The 16,203-nt window shown below is 48.0% G+C and overlaps 1 protein-coding gene across 1 annotated transcript in view; it reads right to left on the bottom strand.

Moving 5' to 3' along the window:
* B4GALNT3 (beta-1,4-N-acetyl-galactosaminyltransferase 3) overlaps nucleotides 1-16,203 on the bottom strand; it is a 67,890-nt gene that overhangs the window by 21,095 nt on the left and 30,592 nt on the right. Inside the window, exons 2-3 of the mRNA XM_037389775.1 lie at nucleotides 6,077-6,180; nucleotides 5,327-5,404 (exon numbers count right to left, since the gene is read on the bottom strand). Of these exons, the coding sequence (XP_037245672.1) occupies nucleotides 5,327-5,404; nucleotides 6,077-6,180 (182 nt within the window). The remainder of the gene's footprint in view (nucleotides 1-5,326; nucleotides 5,405-6,076; nucleotides 6,181-16,203) is intronic.

The raw sequence follows: 16,203 nt of genomic DNA, 5'->3' as shown, positions 1-16,203 counted from the left end.
CAGGCTGGGCTCCCTTGCGCGTCACTGCCAGAAACGAAGTTTTGCGGCAGTCTGCTGCTATCCATAAGCCATGCTGGTTTTTTTTCTTAGAGAATCGTTTGCCCACTGCAGACAGCAGGCTCAGGTCTCTGTCAAATGTAGCACAACACTCCCACACTGTGGAGAGGCTGGCGCTGCAGTCCCCTCCTGGCAAAGACAGAGCCAGGGGAAGCTCCGCAGGCTCAGGACTGCAATGGAGCTGGGCTGGCTTTGGCATGGAGTTGCTCAAATGCCAAAACAGATCTTTATGATGGAACTCCCACAAGAGCAGCTAGACTTGCTCAAACATTGGCAGAGTGTAATACGATACTGCAGAGTTTGGCAGTATTCGGGAGAGGGCAGCCTACTAAAAAATAAGGCAGCCACCACTGTACTAGGTACTCCATCAATTCTGTAAGGCATGGTCCCTGAGACTTCTAGCATGACACTCCTGTCTCTAAAGTCATTACAAAGCCACCTGAGAGGAGATTCTGGCAGGAGCTAATGACATTGCTTTGCTTTCCTGCACTCACAGCTATTAGAAATAATTAAGTGATAAATAATAAACATTTCTTGCATGTGGTTTCAGAGTCTTTTCTAAAGCAACAGATTTTATCCTGAGCTACAGCAGCCTAACTTTCTGCTTCCTCTGAAAGGGAAACAAAGGACATGAAGAACATTATTGACAGATAAATACCGGCTGCCTGAAGTGCTGCTCTGGGACTGAAAACTGAGCCAGGCTTTAATTTTAGGCCCTCACAAGTCATCAGCGCAGCAGCTGTTTTGAAACTCTATCACCTCTGTCCCTCCAACTCAATTCATGGCTGCCCATCGCAAGCAACTGAGAAATTTCTCTGTTTCCTATCTGGGTCTCCTCTGGAACATGCAGTGAAAATCTCCTGCTTGGGGCTTGTGCAGATTCAGTAATAGATAAATAGCACCATCATTCCCAATTCATGCACACAGCCCCTGAGAAATGTTGGTGGACTTTCTAAAACACGGCTACTGCGTTTGACTTCCCAGCTTGGAACTACCTGGCCATCGTTTTCAAAGGGCTGGAAATTTAGCACCTGGTAAGTGACAGGTTACATTCCCTTTCTCCCCCTAAAAACATCTGCTTTGAAAATTTTGGATAGGCTGATTTGGCCAGAACCAGGCAGAGAAGCCAAGAGTCTGGGTTTTCAATGGGAGCTGGTCTGCGCCTTGCCATTTGAGGGTTCCTCCTGCCCCTTGGCTTCCTCCTCATCCCAACCCGGCCTCCCAGTTGCTTATCTCCACCCTGCTCAAACAGCAGCATTCCAAAAACCCAGCTTGGCCACAAAACAGGTACAGGTCGCGCACCAAGGGCACCGTCAGCACAGTACGAGCACCGGGAGCACTCACCGAGAGCTGTTCTTCCCAGGGAGGTCTGGGCAGGCTGATACCCTCCTGGGCACAACGCCACAGACACAAAGCAACAGTGCTGCCTGAGGGAAGGGAGAGCTGAGCCTTAACAACTGCAGGGAGGCAAGAGCTGGGACAGACCCTTGCTTTGGTGCTGATGCAGCAGCCTCCAAGGCTCTGGGAGTGTGGCTGAGCCCCAGCACTGACCCTTCCTGCTGAGTGTGCTGAATTAACACCCGCCTGCAGCCCTGGCTTTGTATTAAGAGACTTTGGTATTTCCGCTTCTTTCTAGTGAGGAATTTTAGATTATCAGCCCCTCCTAGGAAAACAGACCATAAGGGAGGATCAGACACACAGAACGCACAGACTTCTCTTCCTAGCCCAAACCCTGTCATATCAAAACCACCCAGAGGGGTGGCACCAGATGCCCAGGGGGTCCCGGTGAGCAAGGAGACCCAGGGAAGAAAGGCAAAGCAGCAGCAGAGGCTGGGGGCAAGCAGCAAAGCTGGGAGGATTGCAGCGGCAGAGACATGACCTGCTGCAATGCAACTGGAGCAGAACGGAGAAGAGCAGTCTTTCCTAATTTAATCCCGGACGGCTTTGGCATCATGAAGGCAAATCAGCTGCGTAGCTGAGTGCAACCCAGGGAATGCATGGCGCCAGGGATGATAAACGGGGCACAGAGAGGGCCTGAGCCAGGGAAGAAAGGCGACATTGTGCTGCCAACTGGAAACTCCTGAGTTTGTAAGACTCTTCTGTCTCTGCTGAGTGGCCATGGCCCCTCCTCCAGCCTGGCCCAGCTCCCCTGACTGCGTAACATTCAGCAGCCAGCAGCTGGGTTTTGCTGCAAGCTCTGCCACACTGGGCACTTGCTGGAATCCATCAAGACAAGTTTGCAACAAAGCCCCCCTGTCCCACCAAGCCCTGACACCTGATGGGTGCAAACGGGCAAGGAAGGGATATGGCCAGGGACAGAGCAAGCAGTAATAGCTTTGTCGTTCAGTCCTCTCAGGAAAGGATACTTCCTCTTAGGACAGGTTTGGTAGCAGAAGGATGCCCTAGCACAACATTCTGGTTTTGTGCAGCACCTATACAGGCACTGCCTGCAAGGGGCTCTGCTCTGGACGTCCCTCACACCTTCCAGCAAGAAGGAAGTCCTGAAGTTGTGCAGACATGAAGGGGACTTACATGTTTTAAATGCCCCCCTGCACTGCCCAGGCCTTTCTCCTCTCAGAGCTGAACAGAGATGCTTTTGCAGAGGTAAAAGAGAACAACTGGGGTAAGCAGGTGCATTTCTGAAAATCCTACCCCCCTACTTACAGCAGCACCAAATGGGGAGTGACACTCACGGTCCCACAGCACAGGTTCCCCCAGGCACCTTTCTGAATCAATGAGACAAAAGATCGCACATGTCTCCAGCCTGAGGCAGCAGAGGGTGACACTGGGAGCTGGAAGACTTAGCTCTGGTGCTTAGAAGGGACAGTGAGGTTATGGATCATGTGCACGAGCACCTTGAGGAAGCCAGGAATGAGGCTTGAACCCTCCTTTCCCCCATACACAGGGTATAACCTCATTAAGGGTTTCCCATGCACACACTTTTCCACTAATCCAAGCTTGAAGACCTAAACCACTGACTTCATCTTCTGAAAGAGGAAAATTGAAACCTGTCTCTTTTTTTGGCCATGCTGGCTGCCATCTCACTCTGCAACCCTTTTAATTATTTGTTTGTCAGGTGTATACCTCTCTATGCAAGCAAAGCCCAGCTCTCAGACCTGTGGGAGGCAACCTGCCGCCCCTCGCCCCAGGAATCAGGCTGCAATTAAGTTCTTAGAAATGCTGCAAGGAGGGCACAATGGGATCATAGACCCTGGGTAATTAAGCTGGGCAGAGTTACAGAAAAAACTTAATCCTCAGGCCAGGAGAAATTTTAGCTGGTGGTTAAGAGGACAGCAAACAGCTCTGTACAGAGCTGTACCTGTGGATCCCTCTCCATCTCCTGCAACTGGTACTGGTGAACCACTGGCCTGGGTTTGCCGTCAGGGTGGCTCTGCTGACCCTCGAGGTACAGACAGGGCCACGGAAAGGCCTTAGAGAGACAAAGGGAAAATGGGTGAAGGGGGTGGGTACTTTGCAGGAGCAGTGTTAAGAGAGCAGGGCTGGTGGGGGAGAACAGCAGGGCATGTGAATGGGGCAAGGCCACCCAAACCAACTCCCCAGCCTGGTGTCTATACACCCTAAGACTCAAAGTCTGCTCGCAGTGAATCTGCTGCACAGCACCTGACACAGGGCATGGCCCCGGACTCGGGCACCTACAAACTCCCAACGCAGCCGGCCTGAGGCAACAGCCCTGCTACCCGGCAGAGCTCTCCTTCCCAACAGGAGCAGTGCAGGACAAGGCTCCTGCCTCAAGGCAGCCAGCACCCTTCCAGGCATGGGGCCATCCCACACGGCAGACCCCACGTCCTACCCCCTCCCCTTGGCCAGGACACCTCTCTGCTCCTCGCCCCTTGGCAGCACCGCACCAGGGTGGCAGGTTTGCAGGCTGGTGGGTGCCCTGCTCAGCGCTGCGGCAAGCAAGGGCGTGCAGCAGCCCCACCAGCAAAGCAGAGGACTTTGCGTATCAGCCCTGTGCTAAACATATATCTTCACGCAAGCCACAGCGCGTACCCGGCCAGTTGCATTTCTGATACAGTAAAGGCTCATTGCACACCACAGCCAGCAGGTTTCAAGACTAACATGCTTTTGAGAAATCACCAGGGAGGGGATCAGAGACATCGGGCAAAGCCTCAGAGAAGCTGGGGGATGCCATGCAGAGCCTGTATCGCCTGGTGCTGTGGGACAGGGGAGCAGTAAATGCTCTGTGTCGTTCCCTGCGCACAGCAGCAGCGTGAGCCCTGACATCCCACTGGCTCTTTGCCAGCAGCTGCTCACCTGGGAGGCAGCCCTGCCTGCACGCTGCCTGCACAGCCCTGAAGCTGGAGGAAGCCCTCAGGCTCCAGGTGGGACTGGTACTCGCCAAAGCCAATGCAGCAGAACAGATCAATGGTCTGGTCTGGTTCTGGGCACTCAAGGGTGACTGGTGCTGGCTGTTTCCAGGAAAGCTGTAACTCATGCTGCAGGGACCTAAACTGCTCAGTGCAATGGCTGGAGGGAGGCACTTTCCTTCTGCTGACCAGTGATCATCTCATGCCCTGAGCACAGGGACAGCAGCCTGCTCCTTCCCCAAGGGATCCACAGAGGCCCTTCTAATTTGTGCAGGTCTCTAATCACCTTAAGCAATTTAGTGAGCTGACTCCATTAGCTAAATGCCCCCTGGCTGGTGTCCCTCTCGTCAAAAGCAGGCTGCATTGCTCCCTTATCTGAAGAGGAATGGTGAGATAAGGGAACAGGGGAGGAAAAAAATAAATGAGGCATAAAGGAGACAAAAGGAATGTTTATCCCAGTCTTCAAGGGTCACCAGAGGAGGTCTCTGTTCATCAGAAATCTCACTGAAGTGGAGAAATCTCTGTGTATGACACACAGGGGTTGGATAGCAACCAAATGCCAGAGCCAGAGCAGAGCGTGACACTTCTGCATGCCACGGTCGTGTATTTGCTTGTTGAACGCTTGGTCATACATACTCTCAGCCCTGAACAAACTTCACCTTTCAGGGAGGTAGTAAGCTGCCTGCTCTCAGAGAACTGTGGGTGGGTGCTTGGTGCCTTGATGGCTGGTAGAGACACCAAATTATCAGGAATCTGAACACTCCTGTCTTTCCAGATGATTAGTCAGGTCTGTAAGTGTCATTAAGCCAGGAAGAGGTGATAGGGAATGGATTTCTACTGAAGCAAATTAATTTCCAGGCAGAGGTCCCTCCCTTCCATTCTTGCTGCAGAGGTCTCTAGCTATACCTCCCTCACCCAAAATGATGGAGAAGGGCACCCACCTCTGGCACCCACTGGACAGGGTTGTCCACAGCTGCATAATTCGATTTATTCCTCCCACCTCTTTGCAGCTCTTGGTTCTGAAATACAAGTAGAGGAAAGTCAAAATTACCTGATAAAATGACCCAGCACCGACACCTGCATAACAGGGCTCAAACCTGGTCACAAGAAGATGTGAGAAAAAAACAAGCTCCCAAGCTCCCTTTCTGAAGGACAAGCCAATTATCACGGCCTTGTGATGGGGGATGAAAATGCTCCCTGGCTTTTTTGACAGCAAATTTTCATGGTGAGCTACTGAGAGGAAAGGTTACTAGCACTTTATAACTGTTTGCTAGCACAGAGTTAAAACTTAGGTCAGTCTTCCTTCCCACCCACCCCCAAACCTTGTTTCAAAAAGGTCCAAGCAATAGTTCTTTCAACACTTCTTTCAGGCAACAGCACCAGGACATGCTTCACTAGAGAGCTATAAACTCTTTCCTGACCTTTCATTTCTGCTCCCATCTTGTTTAGTGTTACCTTCCTGTGACACATACCCAGCCAGCTTCAGCTCACCGCTGCAGCTTTGCCCATCTAAAACAACTTAATTGACTACAGTGGAGTTATTGTATGTTCACATTGCTGTGGGTCAGCTCGGGTTTTGCCCTATGGCATGCTCTCTTTCCTGCGTGAAGAGAGAGCTGTCTCTTGTGGCCAGCATCAGAAAGGAAGATCTGCTCTTCTAAATGTTCAGATGGCATCCCAAGCCTCCTCACCTGGTGTCCCAGCTTCTGCAGATAGTAAAACTGAAGGCTTGGGTCCCCACCTGGGACATGCGTGTCTGCCAGAGCCTTAGCCAGCTCCCTCCAGCTTTCGTATCCTGCACAGAAGAGAGAGAAAGAGATGTCAGAGTACAGGCTGAAAAAAAAAGAAGCTGCAGTGGTTACTAGAATAAACTGGTCCTTTACGAGGCTGAGATACCTCTACACTCTGGAATGGTCCAGCAGAGACCAGGAGTTGTTTACTTTACTTGAAGTTGGCAGACTGACACAGAGAAAGAAATTGCCTTTCTCTTCTTTAAAAGCTCTTCCCCTCCTTGTATTAATTTGTTATGTTAAAGATTCAGCACAGTTCTAAAACAGGTCAGAGATTTCATTAATCTCCACAGGACTGGGAACCTCCTTGTAGATCACTCAGATAATCCCATTGGTCAAACTAAAGAACATAAATATTTTTTAACTAGCAAACCCAAAGAAAAATAAGACAATTATCATATTACTAATAAGTTTAACCATTAAAAGAATATTATTCTGAATATGCACCTATTTGCACACAATAAAAGCTTTCAATCTTCTTTTGTTGAAGGAAACAATGGCAAAGAATACATCTGATGGGACATTCAGCTGTAATGCCTAAAATATTAGCAGTGATGTGGTTAAGGATGTTGCTATTTAACTGCAGTCAGCTTCCAGGTTCAAAGCAACTTCATTTGACACCCTCTCCCCTCCTACTCTGCTCAATCCAAGATCAATTTTGGCTTTCTTCTACAACTCCATTGGCCTCCTGGGCTTAGGAGGGACAAAGACGAGCAGATATAGCATGACCTTGTAGTTCTCTGTAAGCACCATCCATATCACTAACGAGACAGTGCTGATGAGCAGAGCTCACGCCTCCCAGCAGTGTTACAACATCTCACACTAGGTTGTTTCCAGACCTGTGAAACATTTTGGCATTGAGTCAGTAAACTAACCAACCCGCCAGCAGCTCAGCGCTGTGCCCACACCGCACGATAGTTTTAATTGTGAAGAGTACAAGTGCCAAAACCTGAACGAGCACTTGCTTCCCACAGGCTGGTGGCCAACCAGCTCAATACCCATGTACCAGGCTCTCCGCCCTTCTTCTAGTAAAACAGAAATCACCCCCAAAGCTCTAGGAGCCCCCGAGATGTCGGCTGCCTTGGTATATAAAGGGAGCCACCCTGCCAGCTTCAAGTCTGAGCATTGAGATGAACGGCCCAAGCCCTCAGCCAGGAATAGCAGGGACGTGCTCTGAGGGGGCAGCACAGCCCACTGCTGGGGAAACCATTACTATTTCGGAGCCAGCATACCCATCTTCACCCTGCTCACCCAACCCAGCAGCATGGGAGACTCACTGTGGCTTAAGTAGGAGCATGGCCCGTCCGTCTGCTTTGGAGGAAGCATTTACAAGCCACATGAATTAGATCAGCTCCAAAACATCTCTGAGCTATGCAGAGGCCAAGGCAAACCCAAAACAATCCCAGGAACTAGAATTCACACATGACCCTTTGATAGATCCCCCTCCTGGGCTGTGCTAAGCTCTTGGACTGTTATTGCACCTACAAGCAAGGTTGCAAAATCTACTTGCTGCTGAAATCTGAGTGCTGCAGGGTCTGGCAGAGGTGAGCAGAAAGCAAGGATGCTGAAGTTGCCTCCTACAATGCGGTGAAAAAAGGGAGCAATTAATGAAAAGAAATTGCAAGACATGTGGATGTGGAAGTTAGTCAGAGGTGCAACTGAGGGACAAAACTCAGAGGCAATTAGGAAGTTCTGCTTCCCCAATGTGAGTGTTGGCTTAGATGTGTGGGTTTCATTCAGGCCCTGTTAGATGCTGAACAGCCACAAATCTAGGTCTTCCCACCTCGGATTCTGATCTGAAACTATGGGTTTAAGTCTATGAGTAAAAATACCAACATCAACACTTATCCTCTGCGGAAGATTTCTCCGTCAGTCTCAGTGAGTAAGCCACTGATTAAGGCAGCTAAACACATATTGTGCTTCAAGGACTGACCGTCATAGGAAAGAAGGAGAAATTCTTGGGTTTTCACATAAAATAACATGTAACTGGTGAGCTTTCACCTCGTTCAAAGCAACAAGGCAGGATCCACTGCTCCCAAGCGTCCTGCAGCTGGACACATGGCCCCACTTGCAACAGAGCTGAAACAGACTTGGTAGTGTACATGAAATTCAGCACTCACTGCTTGGAGGGCTCGTTGCACTAGTGGGAGAGGGGAGCACGCTTTTTTTCAGAGGAGAGACTCAGAAGAGTGGGACTGGCTAAATTAGAGAGAAACCAAGTAAAACAAGACTAAAATTAAAAAACAGCAACAAAAGTCAGTTCACTCCTAGAGATTCACCAAGGGAGGACACCAAGAGAAGCGTTTTTTTCTTTTGTGCAGAGGGGAGAGATTATTTGGCTTCATTTTAAATTCAGGACTTCACCGCTCTGCAGAATAATCTCAGGATGAAGCGCTGGGAAACCCCCTCTTCTGAGAAAAGGATGCTGGCCACCATGGCCAGCCGTGCCAGCCGCTCCACCGTGGCAACTCCTGGGCTCATCTGCACTTCAGTTCCTGCACACAGCTGGCACGGAGCCCGCCGTGCAGCAAACACAGAAGCCCGGCTGTACACAAGTGCCAACAGCTGACATTTCTCTGACCCTTGGAAAAGAGAAGAAATGGGAGCAATTCTCTGTGTTGCACAAATATTTACCTAACAGATCAGCCAAACATGGAAGAGACAAAACAGCTAGGAATTAATCTGGAGGTAGTCATTTCCTTGCTAGGTAATTTGTACTTTGGCAGGCTAATTCCCTAACACGGCAGAAAATGATTTTCAGAAATAATAGGATAAACTCTCAGAGAAAGTTTTTGGCACTGCAGCTCCTTCTTAAAAGACTGGCTTTTCCCTGGGGATCTCTATGGTGCGCCCTTGGAGAAGGACCTGGCTTTGTCCATGCTTCCTCGCTAGGAGGAGGGAGGGAGCTATGGAAAGGAGACATAGCTCCTCCAGCTCCCTGCAGCCAGGAGACCTTGCCAAGGCCAACTGCTGACCAAAGTCTTCTCCCCAGCACGGGCCACAGGATTCAAGACACTGCCCTGCAGGTATCCCCTCCTGTGTGACAGAGCCCCGTGGCTACGATCACTGCTCTGTCTCAAAAGCACCAGAGTGAGGTGGTCTACCACAGATTCAGCCGGTTCTCAAGTTCTCCATGAGCACTGCTCAGCAGCCCAGCTGGCTGGAGCACTTTCTTGATGGCTATTTAAAGTCAACAAGAATACGCTTGGAAAAAAGTAGCAGGCAGGAACTAAAATACCTCACCAAACACTTCAGTATTACTAAGAGGGAACTAAGAGGGAATGCCAGAACTATTAGCTTTGATGGTTTTGCACCAGCCCCTCTACAAAATGGTTCTCGTTAGGATGGGAAAAGGCAAAAACCTGTGAAGGCAGAAATCAAAGGGAAGGCTTGGGAAAAGCCTATCTCACAGCCAGGTCAACAGCTGAAGATGTTAGGCCAGATTCGTTGCCATTAGCCCGTCAGAGAGATGCACCAGCCAGCTCCTGACCTTTCTCTTGCGGGCATCACTTCCCGAAGCACCTCCCATCACCTCCTGAAGCACACTGGTTGTTTTCCAAAGTGATTTTTTCACCTCAAACACCGCCAAGGAAGGCAGCATGGAAGATGTTCTCGAAGGCACTGCGGAGGGGCAGAAGGGCAATGACAGGGGGTTTGTGCACAGTACACCCCAATGGCATTTTTTATCCTCACTCCAACCTCCAGGACATGCTCCTGATGTCTACAACCAGACACTTGGCTGAACTCCTTCCTACAAGCAGAGATCCACCTTTCTTTCTATTTTTGTGCACCAGTGGTCCATGGTTCAAGACTCAAGGGGATCAGCCATGGGGATTCAGCAACGTGAAGGTGGTGGCTCTTCAGAGAAAAGGGGCCCTTTTACTCCCTGTTCCCATCACGCAGGCTGGCAGCTGCCTGCTGAGGATCCAAATGGCCACTGGGGCTGATCCTCAGCTGCCCCTCTGGATTTGAGATGGGAAGCCCTCAGGACTTAAGTTTGCTCCTGGAAATGGAGGTGCGTGGACACAAAGAAAAGGAAAAGAGGCTGAAGAGGAGGCTGAGACAGATGCTGCATCCTACAGCAGAAACCCCCATGAGAGGCAGCCAGTCTGGAGCCAGCTGCCTGCAGAGCCAGCGGCCCAACCCTTAAAGGCCAGAAAACCTGTAACAAGAGGAAATAAGATGAAGATGTTTCTCGCCTTGGGTCTGGCCAGGGCCCAGGGCCATGCCTGCCTCTTCTCAGCTATGCTTTTTATTGCTGTAAGGTTAAAAGTCAGCAAGGGAAGCTGCAGGAACAGCAAGTGGAGATGGGGAGATACCGTCCAGCAGTTACGGCTCTGCCAGAGCAATGCACTTGAAGCCTGTCTCAAGAAAGGAAAAAAAAAATTTAAAAAATTTAAAAAGCAAAAATCCACAGCCAGAGATAACAGACAGCAGTATCCAGGGAGCTATCAGGCCTCGGGGCAGGAGCTGACCAGAGCTTCTCTGTCTGTTCAGAGATTAGATCCACCAAGCCACTGTCATGCCCCTGGCCCCAGAGGGCACTTGACGTTTCAATTAGTCTGTGAAGGTACCTGGCAATCCTGCAAGGGGGAAATCCCAGACCCACTCAGGTGATCAGCTTCCCCTCTGAAGAATGAGATTTGATTACTTCGCTGTTGTTACTGCTGCTTACATAGCTGCAAATGCTATTAATGCCCACATGCTATCCAGCCCTTTTGTAACCCTGCTAAATGATTTCACTCAGCAGCCTCAGGAAACAGCAGGTCCATGGGCTGGTTTGCACAAAAAGCATCCTCCTTCTGATCAGAGACCATCCCCCCCCTCCTTTGTTGCAGGGACAGGGCAAGAAAACCTGGCAGGTATGAAGCAGGGTTTTGTTCTTCGCTACCCGCAGTGCCCACAGACCCCTGAGCGTGGTGTGATGTTTTAACCTTCTCTTGGATGGCCTTACTTCTCTTACCCCTGTTAAATTTTTTCAGCTTGCTGTTATCCCATGGGACTTCAATGTGATTTGAGGTCTTTCCCAGGATTATTCCTGGCTGAACAGGTATGCAGGTGCAGAAACCAATACTCCTAAATATTACCATTAGGTGCCTTGCAAACATACTGGTCCAAAAGATGCTGGAGACAGTTGCTTGAAACTGAACATGACATAGAAAGTCAGCTTAAGGAGTTATTTGCAGTCACTCACAATCATATGCGTCAAGCCTCCTGCCCTGAGCATGAACCTCAATACCACCTCTCGCCCCAGTTACTCACAGTTTATACCCCACTCATCACACTGGGGGTGCCTTCCCACCGCCACGTGACACTGGGTGTCACAGGCAGTGAGGATTTGTCCAACAACCAAATAGTGAGATCATGGAGACAAGCTGCCACGTTGTGCTGTGCACCCCAGGCAGCATGGTTTCATGGCTGCAGGCTGGTAGTGGCCATCTCCTTGTCACCTGGCCAAGGCAGTGCTGGCATCATGTTCTGCAGAAAAGGGTATTTAGAGAGCGTGACATGCCTTTCACACACCCTGACCAGAGCAAACCCCTACTGCTAGTGCCACGCTGCAGGGGAAGCAACATCCACCTCCTGGTGTACCACACACACACACACGTACGCAACCCTACAACACCAAGCGTACAAAGCACAAAGATGAGGTGTAAACTGACCTTCTAAAAACAAGAGGTGTGAGGAAGGATAAAGTAAAAAGGAACAGCCAATGGTTTCTGGCCATGGGGGTGAATGAAGGTTAGGTCAAGTCATGAATCACAGACCCAGAGAAACTACCAAAAAAATCATTCAAGAGTAAAGCCGGGCCAAAAGGCTCTCTAGGTACTTATTTAAGTCAAAATGCATAGGCAGAAAAGAGTAAATGCCTTGCCCTCAGACCAAGATCAGAACAACACTCTTGGAGTTAAAAGGATCCAAGAAGTTATGAAACCTGCTGTTACAGAGGGAACCCTGCAAACCTTTCCATTTCTGCTTAGCACAGAACTCTGCAAATATTATTGCTGACCTCCAGGGATAAATCAAAGGGACTACGTGTGCAGACATAAATTACTCCATTCTTCCTCCAGTTACAAGTCTGATACACTACTTCATGAAACTGCATGGCTTTCCTGTCTTGACAATAAGCTACAGAACATTAAAAGTACATGAAGTATGACGGACAAGAAGGCAGAGCATTGCACTCGGGAATGAGAAGAAAATGACCAGACGTATCTACCCAGGGCATTCATGCAGTCTTACTTCCACGCTCACCCACCGAGTAATACCTTACTGCTGTTGCCCTCTAGGTATAGGGAATGTACTTCATACAGGAAGGGAGTAACTGGTAAGCAATGGCTGGGGCAATAACCTGTTTTGTGGAAGATCAAATTCAAATCTTGCTTCTGCCAGTAAAATTTTCCATTGCCCTAGTTAAATCATGAAATCTACCTATGCCACAAATACCGCCTGCCCCCTGAAAGCTCAGCAAGGGCGTGTGCGTGGAGATGCATTGCTGGATTTGAGTGAGAAAGCCCATGATGTTGCTGCCAGCTGTACTATTCTTCAAAATTACGGGGCTGAACTCCTAAGTCAGCTCCAGAAATCCCTGTTTCAACCTAGTATGTGCTAGAGTAAAACAATTGCAAACCATTGCCATCTGCACTTGCCAAGCTGAAGGCTGAGGGGGCTCAGGAGCAGATGCCAGCATGGAAGGGTGGCTATGACCTGCAGCCAGCCACGGTGCCTGGCCACAGAGGCACAGCTTTGGCTGTGCAGCTGTAATCCCCTGCCCGGGGCTATTACAGCCAACAGTTGTGCCTTGAGCAATGGAGGCATCCTCTCCTGCCCATGCTCACTTCTCCGACCTCCGACGTGCAACTTAATACCTCCTCACCCTCCTCCCTTCCGCCTCTGCAAAGTTGCATTAAGGAGCCTTGAAGGTTAGATTGGGGAAGGGGAAAGAGCAGGGCACTTGATTTTTCAGGGGAAGGAGGCAACATTGACTCAAATGAAGCCTGAGAGGAAGGGCACCTACTGCTGCTTTTGGGAATAGAAGATAAAGGCTTTGATTTTGACACTGCTAACTTCCACAGCAAAAGGATGAGAAATGCTTTCTATTCTGCTACTCTTTCACAGTAACCCATGGGTCACCCTAACCACACAAAGCACGTGTAGAAACTTTTAAATAATAAAATATGTTTTAAACATTATGGCCATAATAGCTGTGAAGTTAAAATCATTAACTGCTGGCAAGTTCAACTCTTTACAGAACACGTGGCAGCTGTCCTGCAATTATAGTGTGTTTGTCCCCGAGACGTGCTGCACACAGGCTGACTCTGTATCTGCCTCCTCGTAAGATATTGCCATCAAAAGCAAAGTCTCTCACTTTTTACATTCTTCATGCACAGCAACAAATTTCTCAAAACAGCCACAGATGGTCTTAAAAACAGCTGCTTCCAGTCATACCAAGATTAAGGGCATTTGAGTAGTTCACATCACGGTATCACACTTACCAAGCAAGGCTTTTGCCAGTCATTCTCTTTAAAACATGGGATTTGTATCAGACCATTTACTGATGGGAGACCAAGATGTTTGGCTTGCTTGAACAACAACACTTGCAGTGCTTGGAGAAATTGGCAGGCTGACAGAAGTACACAGAATCAGGTGTTTTGATACAAGTCTAAGTTTTGATTTTTATTCCTTCTTTCATGTTCAAAGTAATTGTTCAAACTTCTTGTTCAAAACAAGAACTTTGATACCTCATGGACTCCAGTTTCATGCTTTTCTTTTCTTCCCCCCCTCCCTTTTTTTTTTTTTTTTTGTAAACTCTAACATCTGACATTATTTTTGGAACAAAAATACCTTTAATCCTGGAACATCTACATGGGTTTCTACCAATTCACTCCCAGTGACCACATCCTCAACTGCTGACTCACACTCTGCAGCTCTGCATACAGTCTGCCTTTTAAAAAAGAATAAAAATAATAACAACAGCTTAAAAAATTCCTATCTGGCCTTCAAAGTGACTAGCATGAAAAGCAGACGTTCCACCTAGTTATGATCACTGAAAGTGGTATTCCTGACATTCTCCCCTTGGTCTGGAGGCACCGGGGAAGCTGTGCCCTTAGAGACACAAAAGGCAATAAATGCCTGCTCTACTGCAGTAACAAATTAGTTTAAAGCTAGTATTTCCCTCCATGTATCACCAGCTCAGTGCAGAAAAAATCATATGCACTGCATTCAGAGACAGACCTGGGAGGCTTCCTGCCCACTTTTATTCATATGTACAGCATCATCATTAACAGCAGTCAGGACTTCTTGCAAAAAGAAGCACATTTCTAAATGCTTTCAACCATGAACTGATCCGTTGCTTTGATGTTCATGGTATCTGAATAAACGCAACGAATAAGAAGCAACATACATATGTGGCTTCCCTCCCCTGAGCACAGGGAGGTACCTGCAAAAATAAGTAAATAAATAAAATGGCAATTCTATGCTCAGCAGTCTTTGCCATCTGTGTTTCTTCTTGCAACAAGACTCTGCCCGAGGAAATTCAACAAGGTCATCCATGCAGCTTTCAGAAAGCTCTGGGAAGTGTATTTTTCTCAACTGATCCAAACACTGCAGCACACAGACTGCTCAAAGAGCTTTCCAAGATTATTTTTTTTTCTTTTAAATACAGGAGCTGTCTAGGATGTGAAGCTGAACATCAGCTGTGCAAAAGACCTTCAATTCAGCATTTGCTGTTGCTGTACTGAACATAGCTAATGCATTATTTCTTTTATCTTGGATGGGGATTTTCCTAAAGACTCAACAGCTTGCTACTTCCATGTAGATGCGGCAGTCCCAAAATATCTGCTTGCAGCTTAAATCACTCAACTTCTGTAGAACGCTGTGCTGTAGAAAATGTCATCTACTCTTCCTTGAAAAAATCCCCACACCTTATTTATTTCTCTACTTTCCATCTCTATTTGCCATTTTGCTCAAAGCTGCTGTAGCCATTTTCTTCCCCTGAATTCACCTCAAGGGCAGTAATCCACTCCTGCTGAAATGTTTTGTTTCTACGGTCTCTGTGAGCATTGCAACACAATTACTACCCTACACAATCAGTTTCAGTGGTGACTGGAGGCAGTCGAGGGTCCAGACGAAAGGAAAAGAGTAACTAAGATAAAGAACAGGCTGGGCAAACATCCACCAGAAATGGTGCAGGTAGTGTTGACCCAACCTCAAGGCAAGGAAAAGGGCTAAACCAGCACTCTTGAAGGCCACTCCAAAAATATCTTATCATTTGTTTAAACTATTTTCATTTGCCTAGGTTCTTGAGGGTAGCCGAATGACTGGTCTTCCCAGGGCTCTGCATGGGATGCTCTGCTCTGACGCTGAACGAAGTCCTGAACATAGAGACACCCCTAAATGTGAGACAACCCAACAGTTACCTGACAACTAGGCTGAGGAGGAAACAAAAGCAGGCATGCTGATGCATATCAAAACCAGAGAAATATAAAAAGTCTTCTAAGTAACAAAAAGGAACTGATAGTTCAGTGGTTGAGGTACCACTTTGGTATTGCCTTCTAGGTACGTCAGATTAGAAACAATTTAATGATTGAATTTTGAGTCAGATGAAATCCTTTATTAATGTTAATGAGTTCTGGATGAGGCTCTAAAACTAGTCCAAGAATTTCAGGAACTTGGATGCAATCCCTGTGTACAAGTTTACTTCCACGATCCCAATTCAAATTTTGAAACTACAGCTTCTGGTTCAGGTTTACATATGAACAAATGTTGTTTAAAACAGCAGCAAAAAGCAACTGATATTTCAGTATGTTCTTCAAGAATGTCTGAAATTTCTCATCAGATATTAATGACACCAAATCTAAGCCCAAAGCTTCATTGCCTCTAACCCTAAATGCCAGCCTTCATCTCTCTTTGCAGAAGAACTTTGCATAAGCCTCTCAACCCACCACCACCGTCTCTGTTTAACAAATGTGCAATTTCTAACACTGATTTCCTGTGAATCATACCAAATATGACTGCTAGTCAGGGCC

The sequence above is a fragment of the Falco rusticolus genome, chromosome 5, assembly GCF_015220075.1.
Source record: "Falco rusticolus isolate bFalRus1 chromosome 5, bFalRus1.pri, whole genome shotgun sequence".
NCBI lineage: Eukaryota > Metazoa > Chordata > Aves > Falconiformes > Falconidae > Falco > Falco rusticolus.
Note: the sequence above shows the minus strand (reverse complement) of the source record. Positions and strands in the feature narration are given on the sequence as shown.